The sequence below is a fragment of the Rhinolophus ferrumequinum genome, chromosome 21, assembly GCF_004115265.2.
Source record: "Rhinolophus ferrumequinum isolate MPI-CBG mRhiFer1 chromosome 21, mRhiFer1_v1.p, whole genome shotgun sequence".
NCBI classification, from domain to species: domain Eukaryota; kingdom Metazoa; phylum Chordata; class Mammalia; order Chiroptera; family Rhinolophidae; genus Rhinolophus; species Rhinolophus ferrumequinum.
This window is the reverse complement of record NC_046304.1, coordinates 55,255,486-55,273,912: the sequence shown is the minus strand read 5'-3', so window position 1 is coordinate 55,273,912 and position 18,427 is coordinate 55,255,486. Positions and strand designations below refer to the sequence as shown.

Below are 18,427 nucleotides of genomic sequence, written 5' to 3'. Positions count from 1 at the left end.
TAAAATCTTGTCATTCGTCAGGAGGAAGAGGGAACAGGACCCTGCCCCTCCTGGTGGGGAACACAGAGACACCCACAGAGGGGGCACTGCCCCACTCCTGGCTGCTCCCTCCACGGGCAGCAGAACGGGCAGCCATCGGGGCCTCTTGCTGGCGGCCTGAGCACGGGCCCACCGCTGTGCATCCCGCCGGCAGGTGCCTGGGGCCCAGCTGCCCTGACAGGAACCAGCAGTGGCCCCTAGAGAGTGGCTTCTGGGCCAGGTGGGGGGCTGCAGAGACCCCAGGAGCCTGTCTAGAATGCAGACTCCTGACTGGCGAGTGAGGGCAAGTGTGCCTACCTCCCGTGAAGCAGCGCCCACTCTCAGCCCCGGCCGGCCACCGTGGACGGACAGGCTCCAGCTACGTTTCATCAGCCCTCTCACCGGTTCTCCATGACCTAAGACTTCTCGAAACTTAAGAATCCACTCAAACCCAAACCTTCCAATAAACCAGGTCAATGCCATCCACCATCCTTCATCAGAGTCACTGACACATAAATCCAGCCCCCCAGGGGCCACGCAACAACAGCCGTGGGCCCACCTGCCTACCCTCCCTGCAATCCACACGGGGCAGCCTAGCCCCGACCGCCTTGCTTCTGTCACAGCAATGATACCCAAGAGCCCAGTGACACCCCGTGTAAGCATCACCCCACAGCCAGCTGGCACCAGCCCCCCGAGGGCACGCTGTATGCCTGCACAGGTTGCTACCAAAGGTTCCAGCAACACGACAAGACCTCAGGAACAAAAAAATATTTAAATTATTGTCAATTTTTTTCAAAAAAACTATTGTTATATACCCAAGGGAACTGAAGATCGATGCTCAAAACTACAGCTTACACACCCAAATTCAGACTGGCATTATTTGTGGTAGGAAGAGCGCCCAGGAATGGAGGACTACTTGGCCACGTATGATGTGGGTGAGCCTCGGGGACACGATCTGAGTGAGGAGCCAGACACACAAGGCCACATGCGCGCGACACCATGTACAGGAACCGTCCAGAAGGGGCAAATCCAGAGACAGGAAGCAGGATAGCAGCTGCCAGGGGCTGGAGAGGGGATGGGAGTGAGTGCTGGTGGGTGTGGGGTTTCCTTAGGGGCCATGAAAGAGTCGAGTTAGACCGTGATGGTCGCACAGACTCGTGCATTTACAAAATGACCACTCAATTATACACTGTAAGAGGCTGAATCATTCGTGGTACCTGATTACACAATGATTTAAGACGGAGAAAACAGCACATTCACTCACAGAATGGAAGGAGAAAGCATGTAAAACATGTTACCTCGAGGGACTACGGGAATCCTGAAATGTTCTATTTTTCCAGATTTTTTTTAAAATGTTTTGAAATGTTCTTATCACTGAACAGTAATTCCTCCTGAAGACAATGCAACATGAATGGAAACAGATGCCAGGCTGTCGCTTCCTCAGTGCCTAGAGCGATGAGGGGCAAAGGGCTTTCCTGGAGGGGCCTGCGCACTGGCCTGGGGGTCACACCGTCAGCCCCTCTGCTCCAGCCCTCACAGCCTCCCACACATCAGCGAGACCTGCACAGGCAACGAACGCGGACGGGACGACACCCGAGACGATGACATCACACTGAGTCACCGGCCCAAAGGCCCTTCTCAGCACAGCCCATAGGGTCTGCTTGCCCAAAAGTGGGCCGATGGCCCCTGAGCTTCCCGGACGAGGACCTGCCCACTGCAATGGCAAGAGCCGGGCTGCGGGTGGTCGCCCCCAGGGGAGGCCTGGCGCGGGCAGCCGCCCGCCCTCTTCTGCGGAGCGTTAAGGAGACCGTTCCTCCCCGTTGGCACCAGAAAAGGCAGCACCACAGAGGAGCAGAGCAGGAGGCTGGGAAAGGGTGGGTGCCGGGTCTGTGTTTAACCCAGTTGTTACAAACGCCCTGAGTATCTGCACAAAATCAAACCTCAAGTAACCTGCCTGATTTCATTAGAGCCGGTCCCCATAATTACTCTGGAATACAGGTGAGCAGAAGCCAGAGGAGGACGCGCCCCTGCCTGCCTGCCTGGCAGGCCCAGCTCCACGGGCACCACTGCCCCCTGGTGGCCAAGCGCAAGGCCAGATCAGCCCATCTCCACTAAAGCAGGAGGCCCTCGCTGACAAGCCACGGCCCTGCCAGTCACCCTGAGAGCCAGTCACCCTGAGGGCCACTCCCCCTGAGAGCCACTCCCCAGCAGCAGCAAAGATGAGCTCTCGTCCTGCTGAAGCCGATCCTACTACTTCCGACTCCGAGTAACCACAAGTCGATCTGCTGCCACAAGCGGCGCACAGCTGCCCCGTGCCCCCCGCAGTGTTTACCAGGGCCTGCAGCGTGCCGTCCATGGCGATGACGCCCTCGATGGTCTGGAAGGAGGACTGGGCCAAAGTGCACAGGCTCCAGTCCAGGAAACCTGCCATCTTCTTCTCTTTGACATCAGGCCGCGTGACAAACCTGCCAGAAGGGAACAAACAGGAAGGTCACAGCTCAACCCAGGCGCCAACTGGCGAGAACTCACACTTCCCAGCCCACCACATCGTCAAGATGAGCGTCCAATCTGGGACGCGTGTCCTCTGCACTACAAGTGACATCCTCCCTCTAGGGCAGACATCCTACAACACTCCCCAATCTAAGAAATGAAGACACTGCCACGACCATGGCCCTCGAGGGGCGCTTCCCTACCATGACCTCTCTGAGGTCACACGCAGGCCCCAGGACCCCACCTGCTCCTTCCCGAGGCCCCATTCACCACAGTACCACACTGACCTGTCCCACCCCTGCCCAGGAACCCCCAAGGCCCACTCCTCAGCCCCTCCCGCCTCCTGGGGATGCCAGGCCCCCACGAGCAGGGCCTGGACGGGCAACAGGCCCGCGTCGGTCCCTGCATCCTCCATGGGTCACCCTCCCTGTGCAGAGGTCTGGCTAGTATCCACGGCCCCACAACCCAGGTTTCCCCGCCCGCTCAGACGGGGTGTATGGCTTCCGCAGGCCCTCCTGCAAGGCTGGGCTGGGCTGGCAGCCACCCTCCGGCTCCCACAGCACAGCCTGGGTGCTTTCTCCCTCCCCAGCCAGCCCACATGCCCACCCCAGTTCTCTGACTCAGTGGCTCAGGCTGAGCCCCTGCCCTCCCGGGGGAGTTTGCATCCTGCAGCGGAAACACAGGAAACAAGCAAATAACATGGAGGAAACAGCTAAGTAAGGGGAGGTGGGAGGTGGTGCAGCCTGCAAGGTACACAGACGAGCCCCCAGCGGGATGTGTGACCAGAGAACGGCCACAAAGCTGCCGCGAACTGCAAGGACCTGATTGAACCCTGGGAGGGCTCGGCCCGACCTGTGGGAGCAAGCCCATGTCAGACGTGCTGTCCCCAATTCATACGGAACCACACACACTCCCCCAGCATTCCAGGTTGTGTCCTGTCGCTAACCTGGAACTGTCCTGGCCCTACTTCTGAGATAACCTCCCTGCAGGAATGTTTCCTGCTCTGGAACTCAGGGTTGGGGGTCCCTTCTGTGTGCCCATCACAACTGTCCGCATGGCTCCTGTGGGGCTCGTCACACAGCACTGTGAATACCTATTCCTTCCCCGTTGCTTCTGCTCGACTTCAGTCTTCCTGAGGACAGACCGTCTCACTCACCACTGGAGCTCTCACACTACAAAGAAGCCCACGGAAAGCACTCCGTGTGCACTCAGGAGGAAAAAGACGACAACGTTCAGGGAACAGCTGGGACTCCCGCACTATAGTCTGACCTTACGAAAAGACTGCGCACCACAGGATAAATGTAAATCCATGTTGTTGAAGTAACTAAGGCAGCTAAGGCAACTCTAATAGAGTTTTTGCTCATCTCGTCACCTTACTGACCTTATCTAGTTCATTCTTCATCACTAGTGGGATTGACTCGCTATCTCTTTTTGGGGGATGTGGGGGGAAAACAAATATTTATTTTCAAATAGAATCAACTTAATTTTGAAATAAATTTGAAATTGAACATTATAAGGAATGGCTTAAAATTATGTAAGAATCACAGTGGACTATTCTGTAGCTCTAATGCCATCATTCGACATTCGTGGGAATGGCTCACCCTGTGGCTGCCTATTGTACACTCTCGAGAGATGACGAACGCACTCCAGACAATGAACAGCGCATCCTGTACAGCTGAGTCCACACAACAGGGTGGCGGGCGGGCTCCCTGTGCTTTCAGGTCCCAATCTCCCTCCATCACCACGGCCCCAGGGGACAGGGGACCTGACCAGCATCAGCCTTCCCGTTTCTACCACACTCCTGGACAAGCAGAAGACAGGGCCCCTGATGGCCATCACCCACCCACCAGCACACGCTCTGCTTCCGCTGGGGACAGTCTGAGGACACCTTTCAGCTCTGGAATCACTCTTTTATGGAACTACCCTAAGGGCACCAAAGGCAGCAAGCACCTGTGGCCTTACTAGAAGTACTTGTAGTTGACGCACCGGATGAGTAATTTAAAAACAGAAATCAATTTCCTGTTGTCATAGAAAACCCCACTATCTCCTCTGCCCACACAGGCCAGGAGCCTCCTGTGGGCATCTGCGGTCCAGACACACATCCGGGGACACACACACCCGGGGACAGACACACACACACCCGGGGACACACACACCCGGGGACAGACACACACACACCCCCTCCCTTCCGCCCGGAAGCCCCGCCCAGTTCCAGAAGCTCAGCGGCAGCTGCGGAACCAGAGTGAGGCCTCTACCTCAGGAAAAAGGAGGCAAGCACAGGCTCCAAGACTGTCCTCTTGCCCCACCTGAGATCGCCAGTCACCAAGCGTTTTTATACAACTTCAGGATGCTCGTGACAAAGGCACAGTCGCGTGCCTCCCCCAGGCGTGGGGGTAACCGCACCCAGCCTGCACCTCAGGGGCTTACCTAAGTGGACAACAGGTTGTAGTCCCCATCGCAACGTCCTGGGCCCCGTTTAAAGCCCTGTGATTCTGGGGGCCGCAGGGTGAGGGCCACGCCCACAGCGACCGGACCCTCGGCCTGATCTGTGATCTCGGCCCACTGGCCGAGACAGCAACACTCACAGGACACCGTGTGCAGGCCTGGTGCCCACGGGGGCTGCCCCCCGACAGGCGAGGGCACAGGCCCAGAGCACCCACAGAGCTGGCGGACCACACAGCCCCGCCCTCCCACCCCTCGGGAGAACTCCAAGCAACGTGTGGCATCCTGCCAAAGCCTAAGCCACTGAACCTTCGCCTCTGGTCAAGCCCCTCCCCTCTGCACCGAGGCTCCTGGCGTGGGCCGAGTGCGCAGGTCAGCCGATATCCCTTCCTGAACAGTCCCACACCGTGAGCTTCCACATTCAGGTAAAAACCTAAGGCTCCTTTGAACGAGTTCAGTGGGTTGTTTTGTATTTTTCTCATAAAGTATGTATGTTTACTGCAGAGGTCCAAAAATACAGATAAGCAAAAATGGAAAAAATATCTACCCCGCAGATAAAACACAGTTACACAAACTAGACTGGCTACACACTCCGGTCCTTGAATCCTCTGCTTCCATCCCTTTTCGGAGAAATTCCATCCCAGGCGTCATCTCTTCACTATGGACTCAGCAAATGGGCAGGGATTCTAGAGGGCCACTGTCCTCTCGGGAACAGAAGCCGCACAGCACGGCTCAGAAAGAGCAGCAGAGCCTTAACTACAGAACGAGACCTGTCAGAGGGACAAAGGACACCCGGCTAAACGTTCGTGGGACTGATGGCCACTCCCCACACTCCTCGGTAGTTACCACAGCCGCCCGACTCAGCAACACAGTCAAGGAGCGAAACTGGACAGGTGGAGGACACGCCCTGCCCCTAAGCATTCACTGTAACATACACTAGTGGACACAGTCACCAAATGGTGCTATAACAACTAGTCGTCTGTTGGGGGAATCTACTGTATGCCCTCCACCAAAAGAAATTCCAAATGGGTTAATAACTGTATATTAAACAATAAAAAGGTAGAAAAATGTAAATGACTATTTGTAAAATCTCTAACAAGGTAAGATGTCAAGCTTAAAAGTAAAAATAACTAAAGAAAAGGAAAAAATTGTTTTGAAATGAAAATTAAAACTTTTGGTCAAAGAAGACAGACAGTAAAAGGCCACCAACCACGTTGGGGGACTAGGACCCAACGCGCAGGTGCAGGTCAGCGTCTTGCACGTGGAGAAAGCTGAGGCTGCAGGAGAGGCAAAAGCACCCAGGAAGGGAGGATATCGCTAGTCAGGGCAAGAAGGGGTGTGATGGCTGCTGAAGCCCCAGCTCTCAAAGGATCCAGACGCAGGGGGGCAGCCAGTGGGAATGTGAAGCTAAGTGACAAAGTGACAAAGCAGGACGCTAACACGGTGAGATTCTACGGTACACACTGAACACAGAAAAAGACAAAAGATACAGCATGAGTTTTGTGCACTACAAGTGTGTGGGGTTTTTTCTAGTTTTCTATGCTCCAAAATTTCACCTTCTCTACATGAAACACACCTTGCTGTTATGATGAGACAAAAACGTCTGCTTTTAAAATGAATATGATCACTGAGGGTCAAGTGAAACTAGGGTCCAGGCCTAGTTTCCACGGAATTCTATAAGGAACACCTGAATCCAAGCGTCTTGGCGTCAGCATGACGTCAGGACAGACGTGAATGCAGCCTTGGGAAAGGTTCGGCTACTAACGGAGCAGGTACAGTTGCAGCAGGCAGGATGACGGCGGCCTGGGGCCGAGTGCATGCGCGACACAGGCAGGCAGCTGAGGAGCAGGACCGCTCGGACCGCTCCACACCCAGGGCCTTCCTAGCCGGAGCCGCCAGCACACTGAGCAGACAAACGGGCTAGGAGGTGGGCTGACCTAGAAGCTCTCAGATGTCAGCCACTCAGTGCTTCCGCCCAGCGCAGAACCGGCTGCAGGGGCTGCCTGGCAACCGCGGGAGCGGCGGGAGCATTTTTAACGCTGCAAACGGGCAGCGACCACAAGGAACGCTGCCCGCGCCTACCACCAGAGGGCGACGGAGAGCCCCGCCAGTGGCTGAGCCCACACAGGTCACCTGTCCCTCGGCCACTGCAGGGCTCTGGCTGCCACCTTGCCTAGAGGGCATTTGAGGGGGCATGAAGACTTAGGATTTCACCTCCTGGGCACCCACATACTCAGCATCACTCTGCCAAACCATCGGTATTTCTGGTAATAAGAAAGAATAAAACACAGGTGTTTTTCATTTAACAAACCTGGAAAACAGTAAGACCAAACACACGGTTGGTAAATATGGGGAAAAGGGGACTTCCAACGTATTCAATCTTTCCAGCAATTGCATTTAAAACTCCTAAAATGCTTGTTCTGCTTCTAGGAATTCGTCCCTAAGCATCAACCAGAATGGTCCAATTTATGCAAAATGCTCGTGATGGTATGGATTTCACTACCAGGAGGCAGGGCAGTGGTCTATGTGTCCAGTAGGAGGCTGGGGGACAGAAACGTTCACAACGCCATCATGTTTGGGAAGAAGAGTGAAGGAAGGCCCTGGTACCAACACGCCTGGGCTCCACACGCCCCACACAGTGGCAGCACAGAGGTCAAAAGCAGCTCCATCTAGGGATGAAAGAACTGAGTTTTATCTTGTACCTTATACTCTCCTCTTCCAAAACGCACATTTCTTTCTCAATTAGAAAGAACCCCATTGCTTCTCGTCCTTGTCGAAACCATGCCTGTCAGGTTGGTCCCCCCAGGGGACGCGTCTGAGGCAGCTCCCGTGTGTCCCTGTCATGCAGGGTGTCATGCAGGGTCTCAACTCCCGCTCCCCACATAAGAACACAGGACACGGTGAGGCCAACAAGGAACACCCACGGAGCCACAGACAGGGAAGTCACACTACTATAGTCTCGCTGGTGGCTGGGTTGGAGACACAGGAAGCAGGAGCCACATGATCCGCAACCTGCCGTCCACTTCTCTCTGCCAACCCAACCTCACTTGCCGGCTGCAATCCGCTGTGCTAGCTGCAATTCGCTCTTGCTACCTCAGCCACCCTCTTCTTGCTAGCTCCCCACTTGCTGCTAGCCTAGCCACGGCAGTTATATTAGTGGCCAATGGCTCACTGGTTACAGCTGACGGCCAACTACCCACAGCTGATGGCCATCCCACAGTTGATGGCCATTTGCTACCCAAGCCAGCACCTTTCCACGTGAGGCCGAGAGCCTGGAAGCTGCACTCCTGGCTCTGTCCCCACAGCCCATCCTCACTGCGAGTAGCAGCTTCTCACGTCCAGGCTCTGCCCTGTGGTCCCGCAAACATCTCATCCAAGCCCTCAACTCCCCAAGAAACTAGGTGTTTCTAGTTTCTAGCTATGACCTTTGAGCAAGGTCATAGCTGCCACCCAAGCATGAGGCGACCCAGAGCCCATGAAGGTGGTGTCCGTTCCCCAAACTCCAAAGGTTGTTAGAGCCAATTTTCAACTTTCACGAATGGAGATGGAACCATAAAAGCCAAACTTTCTAATTCATTTACTCTATATACATATTTTAAACCATGTGTCATACAGGGTGGCATTAGGGGTCTCTGCTCCCACTCCCCACACAAGAACGCAGGACATGGTGAGGCCAAAAAGGAACACCCACGGAGCCATAGGTAGGGAAATCATACCACTATGGTCTCACTGGAGGCTGGGTTTACACGACGTGCGACCTGCTGTCCGCTTTGCTGCCAACCGACCGACTCTCCTCCACTCTCCTCCACTCTCCTCCACTCTCCTCCTCTCTCCTCCTCTCTCCTCCACTTCCCTCCGTAGCCGCGGCAGTTATATCAGTGGCCGTTGGCTCACTGGTTACAGCTGACGGCCAACCAGCCACAGCTGATGGCCATCTACTACCTGAGCCAGCACCTTTCCACAGGAGGCCGAGAGCCTGGAAACTGCTTTCTGGGGCTCTGTCCCCACACCATGTCATACAAAAGGTTAATTTAGAAAAACTGCTTCCTTCCATCCTCACATTCCATGGACGTTTACTCAGCTTTCCTGTGTCCAGGCATTATTCAGGGACTCCAGGCTCGCCTGCTGCTTGGGTCATCTCACTATCCTCACCTGTCGGAGGCACAGCCTGTTTTGCAGTTAACCCAGAAGGTCTGGGGTTTTTATCACAAACCACAATGCCCCCATCACAGCTCACGCTCTCCACAACCCATAGCGTGAACCGCTAAGTGACTTTTTTTTTTAATAAGTGACTTTTAAAGGCTCCTCTAACAGCCAGCACCCAAAGCTGAGCTTATGCCCCTGGGGTAACTGCTACGCCTAATCTAAATCCACACTCTGCTCAGTTGAGGGCCTGTCAGGTGACCTCCCTGAGCCCCAACCCAGAGAGAGTGACCTCTGTGAGCCCCCAGCCCAGTGTCAGGTGCCCTGTGAGACCCCAGCCCAGCGTCAGGTCACCTGTGAGCCCCCAGCCCGGTGTCAGGTGCCCTGTGAGCCCCCAGCCTGGCATCAGACCCCTGTGATCTCCTAACCTAACCTGCACTGCCCGTGGTCACATCAGGTTCCGGGGTGTCCTGCACCCCAGAGCTGGTGCTCCCTCAGAGAAAGTGACAGAGCACTGAGAGGAGTAGGGACAACTTCCTCAGGCCTCTGAACCCGCACCCTTTTCTGAGCACAACACAGACACGTGAGTCACACGTCAAAGGCCTCAGCACATGCAGTCGCACACCACTTGCGGGACTGCAGTGCGCTCGCTAGGCACTTACTTGGACACGAGGACAGCAGCTGCATCCCGGGCCTTGTCACTGACAACCAAGTAGGACTGCAAGAAAGGACAAAAGACAGGCGCCGTTACACACAGTGCAAATCTCAGGGACCCGCTCGGCTGGCCAGCCCCACACTCAGCAGCTTCCCGAGAGCCCGGCTCACAGAGCCTGCAGCCAGAGGCCACACTCCAAAGCGGCACGCACCAGTCCTAAGCCTGAGCCAGCGGCCACAGCTGCCCAGGTAGGTCCGAAGCCTACTGCACTGTGGTCACACCCCTTGAAACACACATTAGCAAAAACAGCAGAAAAATGAAATGCGTATGTGTTGCCCAACTATAACAGAACCAGTGTCCACAGAACATTTTTGGGGCCTGTCGACATCTAGTGTCAGAACCGTCAGGAGGGCCCCCCTCACACAGGAGAGGACCTGTGTTAGTACAAAAGGCTGGCTTCCCTTAGGAGGCCCGCCTCAAGAGGTTTCGCATTCTCAACTAACTTTTCCCCAAATGATACTTAAAAGGTCTTTAATTCTGGGCAGGCTTTCTGGACAACCACAAACATGGGGTCAAAACTTTAGAAACGCGCTGCCTCTCTCAGAGCAATCCCACTTGGGGACAAGCACACACAGGGGATGTAAAGGTGCTTGTCACCACACTCCTTCTAACAGGCACAGCTAGAAACACACACAAAACGTCACCCATGAGAGAATTTAGGGCGCAGTGGAGCACCCTTTCCCTTCAAGATGAGGAGGGAGACATCCGCTTCCTAACGTGACATTCAGGACGTAGTGCCAAGGGCCACAGGACCGCAAGGGCCCGCTCCAAGGGGCGGCGTGGGGCGAGCATCCATAGCCGAACTGCCAGGGCCCAAGTCTGGAGCCACCGTTTGTGAGAAAATGAACGAGCTAAGTCACTTGTCTTTACGCCTGCTGTCTCCTCTGCAAACTGAGGAGACAAACAGGGAGCTGCCTCACTGGCAGCCTGAAAGGCCTGATATGTGAAGAGTGGTTAGGACAGTGTCTTGCACACAGCGGCACTGAGAGCCTGCTGTGCGTGTGGCAGGCAGTCTCGATGACTGTAGTCCCTCTCTTGGGACTTGCACGGTGACCTGCACTAACCAAGAGAACATGGCAGGCATGGGATGTCCACTTCCATGACCTGCTAGCAGACCCTCATTATTTGCCAGAATAAGCTGCCATGTTGGGGGGCCCAAGTGGCAAGGAACGGCCAGCAAAGAACTTCCCTGAGGCGCTGATTTCTGCCAACAACCAAGAGAACCTGGACGTGGACCCTGCCTCGGGGAGCCTTGCCGGCAGCCTGGGGAGACCCTGGGAGGGGTCAGAGCAAAGCCAGGCCAGACTCCTGACCCACTGAGACTGTGAGATGACAAACATGTGCTAAGCTACTCAAGTTCAGGGTGGTGTTTTTCACAGCAATAAATACCTGGTACAATGCTCTGTTTATACCCACAGTATTCACATCAGGAGAAGCTGGAATAACATGTACAACTGGCATCTCGGGCACCAGAATTGGAGAGACTTAACATCTTTGTTGCCTCTCTTTATATTCTAGTTTTCCTACAATGGTCGTGTATTATTTACATAATGTTGAAAGTTAAATTAAAACTAAATTAAGGGGCCGCCCAGTGGCTCAGGCGGTTGGAGCTCTATGCTCCCAACTCCGAAGGCTGCCGGTTCGATTCCCACATGGGCCAGTGGGCTCTCAACCACAAGGTTGCCAGTTCGATTCCTCAAGTCCCGCAAAGGATGGTGGGCAGCACCCCCTGCAACTAAGATTGAACACGGCACCTTGAGCTGAGCAGCCACTGAGCTCCTGGATGGCTGTGTTGGAGTGCAGGCTCTCAACCTCAAGGTTGCCGATTCAACTCCCGCAGGGGATGGTGGGCTACGCCCCTTGCAACTAACAGCAACTGGACCTGGAGCTGAGCTGCGCCCTCCATAACTAAGACTGAAAGGACAACAACTTGACTTGGAAAAAAGTCCTGGAAGTACACACTGTTCCCCAATAAAGTCCTGTTCCCCTTCCCCAGTAAAATCTTTAAAAAAAAAAAAAAAAACTAAATTAAAAATGGACCTTTATTTTCTCTTACCATTGGCCTCTGAAACCTCTTATACCATTATTATGCTTAACAGAGTCTTTGCAATATCTACAAGGAAATGAGATTTGCCAAAGTAATTCATCCCGACCCCGTATGAATTACCACAATTTCAAAACAGGTTATGAAATGGAATTCACGTCACCGAAAAACAGTAACAGCAGTTGAAGAGACACATGAACGTCCAAGTGTACCTAATTAAACTCTACACGCCAGCACCAGCATGAAAGAGAGCCGTGACCAGCAGGAACCGTCTGCGGCCGCACTCACCTCTGCTATCTGGAGGATACGGTCCATTATGGACACTCGCGTCTGCCCAGGCTGAGTGACCAGGTTCCCATCAAGGCGTGAAAAATCGAAAGGAATCAGGCAGGCCACGGAGAGCCAGAGGAGAAGCATGTAGCGGGTCTCCCAGGTCTGCGGAGTTAAACCAAAGGGAAATGACTTGTGTGAAGAACAGGGGGAGCTGCACGTCCCACTCAGCCCTGTTGCCTCCCCAGACACTCGGTGCCCATCACAGGCCCTTCAGACGCTGGCAATCTCAGCGTCTGGGACGTGGACAGTTGTTAGCTCCTCCCATGTCTCCTGTCCCCACACCCTGTCAGGGATTTGGTTGCCTCAGCCAACCAAAGAAACAGCAAAGTGAACAGGGGAATCCTAATACGTCAGTATGACAGCTTTTCTTCACTGGCGCCCTTCAGCGTGCACTTAGCCTTTTGAGAAAATGGAAAGCAGAGAAAAAGATAAAAAATGGAAGACTTATCAAATATATGGTGATGGAAAGAGAACTGACTTTCGGTGGTGAACACACAATGGGATTTATAGATGATGTAATACAGAATTGTACACCTGAAATCTATTTAATTTTATTAACAATTGCCACCCCAATAAATTAAAAAAAATTAAAAATTAAAAAAAAATGGAAGACTTAAGAAGAAAACAATTCTCAACTTCCCATCAAATGTGAGTGCCCTTATCTTCAGCAGTCACTACAACGAGATTCCATGCTGGCCCTGGAACCAGGCACCGGGGCACAAGAGGCAGAGCAGGGGAGGCTCACCCACGTCCTCAGGAGGAATGAGGCACGTGCGTACTGACAGGTCCTCCGAGCCGTTGTCACGCACCATGTGCAGAGTGCGGGGACGAGCGCCCCCACAGCTGGCATGCCTGCAGGCGCCATGGTGGGCATCGGAACTTGGTTCCAGGAGCGTTCCCACCGTTCCCTGACTGACCCGGGGACTCTGGCCTCAACTGTCTGCACAAACCCTGTGGCTCAAGCTGCACGTCTCCTTTCCTCTGGGAGCCTGAACGTCAGCATGTGCTCAACAGGGAGCATCCACAAGTGACCCCAGAGGAATCGGGGAGCTGGTCCCTGGGACCTTGCGTGGCAGATGACTCTCCACAAGTGCCGTCACAGCTCGATGCTGGGAATTACAAGTGCTCTATGGGACCCACAGGGGAGAAGACTCTGGAAGCTTGCTGCTGCTTTCTCTGGACGTCACCCACGTGCCTGTCCCTTCGCTGACTCAGCGGCAATGAATCACAGCCACAGGGACGACTGTGTCCCAACTCCTGGAGGGTCCTAGGAAATCGTCACACTTGGGGGTGGCCTTGGTGACCCCCAACAGTTATATTTCAAATTTAAGAAACTTGAATGGTGATATAATTATCACCACAGTAGGGAGGCATACTCTTTCCTTTATAAGGGACATATTTCACAGGAAAATAAAGTAACATATATAACAAGAGAAAAACCAAAACAATAAAAGAAATGAGTGACACAAAAAGCGTAGTAAGATAAAAGTGAAAGAAACAGAAGGTGAAGTCACCAGTGCAGGAATGGAGAAACAAGGGGAGGAAGGGGAGGAGCGAGAGGGCCGAGAATGAAGAGGACAGAGCACTCACTTCATGGTCTCTAGGGTTCTGATGTGTGAACATGTCTAAGACAGGCTGAACATCAGCTACTTCATGAGGAAACAAACGAAGAAATGTTTTATATCCTCGAACCTATCAAACAAAAAAGGCACTGAATTATTATATAATTAGAAACAGAGAAAGCTGCGAGACTACTTTTTTCCTCATGAAAAATCAGCACGTACACCACCCAATGACCACAGAGAATCCCCTCTTACAGTGACACGATTTAGTAAGACAGAACAAGAAGACTCTCTCTGCTTAAGTCGTTTCATAATCGCATGTTCTGTCCCAATCTGACTGATAAATCTTCCACGTGGTTCATCAGACACAGGTATGTTACAAACTGAAAAGTTTTGCTTCAACCTTGTTTCTATGATTGCCCTGTGACACTTATGAAGAGTATGTCCTGGAGAACCTCGAGGTCCCCAAATTCATTACGACTTCCACAAGATGCAGTGGCTGACACCTTCAGAAAGGGACCGAGCGAGCTGCAGAGTAGTGTGCCCACGGGAGCCCACCCCAGCACACTCCCATTAGCCGAGGGGCTCTCTCCACCACACAGCAGGCACGACAGCAACATGGAGCCCTCAAAACCACAACCCACCGGAGAGGCTTGGAGTCACTCCCATGGTCAAAGCTGCCAATTCTGGTAAGTACAGGCCTACACGGGGACATCAGCCGGGCGCGTGCAAGGATGCAGAGTCAGGCCCGACCCCACACGTACTGACTGAGAGTCTCCATTGTAACACGGTCCTCAGGACATTCACCTGCACGTAAGTTTGAGGAGCACTTCTATTTCCTTGTAAAAAGCTTTTCCGAATTAGTCATGTATCAGCCTCTCTCCTCCTTTCTAGCTAGGTGGTACTGGATCTATTCAAATGCAAAACGCTAAATATCTTGCACCTTGTTGCAGCCTAAGGACCATCTGGATCACTAATATCTAATCCCCAAAACAGGGTAAAAAGAGAAAGAATAAAAGCCACAACATATGTGTGTGAACCATCCTTCAAAAGAAACAACAGTTTGGAAGGTAACTTCTGGACCAACTATATTGAGTGTTCTGTCAACTATGAACTGCTCGGTAACTGTTACCTTGGTGATGATGTAAAGAAACTTAAAAGCCAGATGCACGAGGTCAGCTGGGGAGGTCTGGTCTTGCACGATGCCCAACAACAAGTTCATCATCCATTCTAGGGAAAAAGACAGACAAAACATTTGCCATAAAAGTGAACATATGATGGTACAACAAAATGCCAAAGAAACAAGCATTTATTTAGAAATGTATGAATGGTTCAATTTTAGTAAACCTATGCAATCCTAATATCAACAGAGCAAAAGAAAAAAAAACACTTTCATCTTAAGTTTCTAAAAAGGCATTAGAATTAATACAACATTCATTCCTCTTTTAACACGCAGGGAAATCTCTTATTTTTGAAAAATGTTCTATCTCAAATCAATATCTAATACCATGCTTTACAGAAAATACAAGCTACGCCTGCCATGATTTAGCAATGACCTGGAACTAACCAATGTAAAGACAGAAAGGATTTCCAAGTGTAAAGGAAAAACTGACATGAATGCCCTACCCACAAGCACTAGAAAACTGGACAAATATATGACAAATGGATTTCCAGACAGTGGAACCACAGGCCGTGCATGGTAACAAACCAGCTGGGACCTGCAGCGGCCCAGGTTGACCACCAGAAAGTAATTTTTAGAAGTCAATGCAGGTACATGGGACTCAGGCAGAGCAGGGACTGAGGTTCAAGGGGACTGAGTCAGCTGAAATGTGCAGGGCCCAGTGCCAAACGGGGAGCGGCTAGGCAGACGAGCTCGAGAAGTCTGCAGAGGTCCCCCCAAGTTTTTGGCCCAATCGTGCACAGGGGTAGTCTGCAAGCCTGGGTGAAAACCGCCATCAGTCACTGAGGCAAAGAGCTCACCCACCCAGAGCTCACACAGGGCCAGCCAAGCACATGCCATCGACCCAACTGCAGAGCTCACACTAAAATATACATGACGAGCAAAACATGTGTCAACTGCAGCGAGGAAAAACGCAGCTCAAATACACCTGCCCACAGGCTGCAGGGACAATGGAACTCACGCCACTATCACAGGTCCACTAAACTGACCAGCCAGCCCTGCTAACAAGTTAAGACCTGGGCTCTTCATCCCGACTCCCTCTGCCAATCCGCACGCACACACATGCACGCACCATACAAATACTGTCATGCAGGGTCTCAGTTCCCACTCCTGCACAAGAACGCAGGATACGGTGAGGCCAAAAAGGAACACCCACGGAGCCATCGACAGGGGAGTCACACCACTATATTCTCGATGGCGGCTGGTCGAGACACGAAAGCAAACATCCGCCAGTACCCCAACGAGGGGTCTTCCTGCACCCCCATCTCGCTGGCGGCTGGGCAAGACATAGGAAGCAGGGTCAACACGATCCACAATCCACCGTCCGCTTCTCAGCCAACCAACCCCCATTTACTAGCTGCAGTCGGCGCTTGCTAGCTCAGCCATGGCAGTTACATCAGTAGCCAATGGCTAACTAGTCACAGCTGACGGCCATCTACTACCCGAGCCAGCACCTCCCCAGTGAGGCCGAGAGCCTGGAAACTGCTCTCTGGGCCTCTGTTCACACACACACACCACACACACCATACACATACACACACACTAGCACCATACACCAAGGCCTCTGTGATCCTCTGTAACTGAATGACCAAAATCAAAATCATCCGCTGCTGCTCTTACCGAGGTGGGGGTCCAGCAGGTGAGGCTGCTCCTGGTACTTGTCCATTATTACTGAAAAGAGAAAGAGCGTTACCATTAACACCACTGAGGCACGCATGCGCAGCAGCTCAGAACCCCTGCATTTTCCCTCACCGACCTGCAGGGGCAGCCCCCCAGGGCACTGCGTCCTGGCCTCGCGCCTTGGCCTGCTCAGCACGCCTTCCTCCTGACCTCCCATGTCCTCTGGACCCTGCCTCGCCCCTGCCTTCCCTCCCTCTCCTGTTCACAGCCCCATTCTTCCCTTCACTCACACACACACACACACCTCCCACTCCTGATGTACCCAAGCAACGTGCCAAGCCACCCTCCCGGCACAACCTCCTCAACCCCGGGGAGCCTCCCAGCGGCTGAACCTGCTCTCCTCGGACCCCATGACCGCCTCCCTAGCGGTCCTCATCTGCCCGCGTCCCAGGACTGGATGCCCACCTCACCCTCCACACGTTCTGTGCACACCTATGTTAGTGAGGACCCCGACTAACAGCCAAAGTAACAGACTCAGAGCAGTCAAGCCACCCGCCCAAGTGCAGGGCCAGGATCACACCCAGGCCCGAGCTGACGCAGAACACGTTCAATGCACTCAGCCCCTCTCCGAGGCCAGCGGGTCATCATCACAAACAGAGGAAGACAGTTATGCAGAAATTGTTTAGCTGAAAGGACCCACAAGGACGGTGTTACTGAATTAGAAAACCCCTGTACTAACCACAGGTCGGACCCTAAGGAATGACTCCTTAATGATCCACTAAGGAAAACTGCAAACTCAGAGGGGTGACACCCAGTGACCCAGCAGGGGCGCCGTCCACGGCCCCACACCACCGGGGCACGAACTGCCTGCTGCCAACACACTCTAGGTGACCCCCCAGAACACGACCGGCGGCCCTGCTCCAGGGGGCCTGTGTCTGCAGCTTCTGCGACAAGGAGAAACTTCGCAGATGCCCGCAACTAAAGGACAGCGGCCGGAGGGCGGAAGGAAGGGACGAGCGAGCCGCTGACCACGTTCCCGAACGTTCGCGGGAACTCTGCAGTCACCTCAGGGACCACGACCCAGAACAGCCAGAGCCGCCCACCAGGTGCCACCGCGTCCCGCTCGTGCAGGACAGTCACCCACGCGCGGCCCGCCGGGGGAGCGAGGCCTGTCCCGCGGGGACACCGACCCCGGCGGCCCCGCCCCTTCGCCGCCGCCCAGGCCAGTTCTTCAGAACCGGCACATCCTTCCTCCCAGCCACCGCCTGAAGGAGGCCTGTCGGCGCCGGGACCCGACGCGGCCGCTGCGGGGGAGGCCGCGCCCCGGCCCCGCTCGCGACTCCGTAACGCTCCTTCCGTAAAGCGCTGGGCCTCGGGTCCCGCTGCACGCGGGGCTGCCCACGCCCCGCTCCGTGCACACAGCCGGGGAGGCGTGGGCAGCCCTGGCCGCGAAGCCCCGGGAGGCGCCCCCCGCCCGCGGCCTCCGGGAGAGGCCGCCCTCGCACAGCGCGGGCTTCCCAGGCGCGCGCCGCGTGGGGGCAGGAGGCAGGTCCCGCCTCGGGCCCGCGCGCGCTCACGCACCTCGGAACCGCTCCAGGGCGCCCTCCCGGGCCGCGCGGTCCCCGAGCAGCGCCGGTAGGCGGCCGAGCAGCGCCCGCGTCTCCGCGCTGTCGCCGAACGACTCGAGGGCACTGCCACGGGCCAGCGCTGCGTCCTCCGGTCCGTCCTCCGGCCCGTCCTCCGGTGCGCCCGCGGCGGGCTTCTCGCTCAGGGCCATGCTCCGCGCCCGGACCGCGCCTCGCCGGGCACCGGCACGCGGGACGCGGGATGCGGCACCACCGCTGAGGTAGCGGCCGTAGCAGCGGACGCAGACCCCGCCC

General features: G+C 54.5%; 1 protein-coding gene across 1 annotated transcript in view; it reads right to left on the bottom strand.

The window, feature by feature from the left end:
- TBCD (tubulin folding cofactor D) overlaps positions 1-18,426 on the bottom strand; it is a 137,039-nt gene extending 118,613 nt beyond the window's left edge. The window contains exons 1-7 of the mRNA XM_033090598.1: positions 18,129-18,426; positions 16,548-16,598; positions 14,880-14,977; positions 13,776-13,877; positions 12,141-12,287; positions 9,756-9,811; positions 2,351-2,483 (exon numbers count right to left, since the gene is read on the bottom strand). Coding sequence (XP_032946489.1) covers positions 2,351-2,483; positions 9,756-9,811; positions 12,141-12,287; positions 13,776-13,877; positions 14,880-14,977; positions 16,548-16,598; positions 18,129-18,324 — 783 coding nt within the window. The 5' untranslated portion in view covers positions 18,325-18,426. The remainder of the gene's footprint in view (positions 1-2,350; positions 2,484-9,755; positions 9,812-12,140; positions 12,288-13,775; positions 13,878-14,879; positions 14,978-16,547; positions 16,599-18,128) is intronic.
- Position 18,427: the final 1 nt, after the last annotated feature.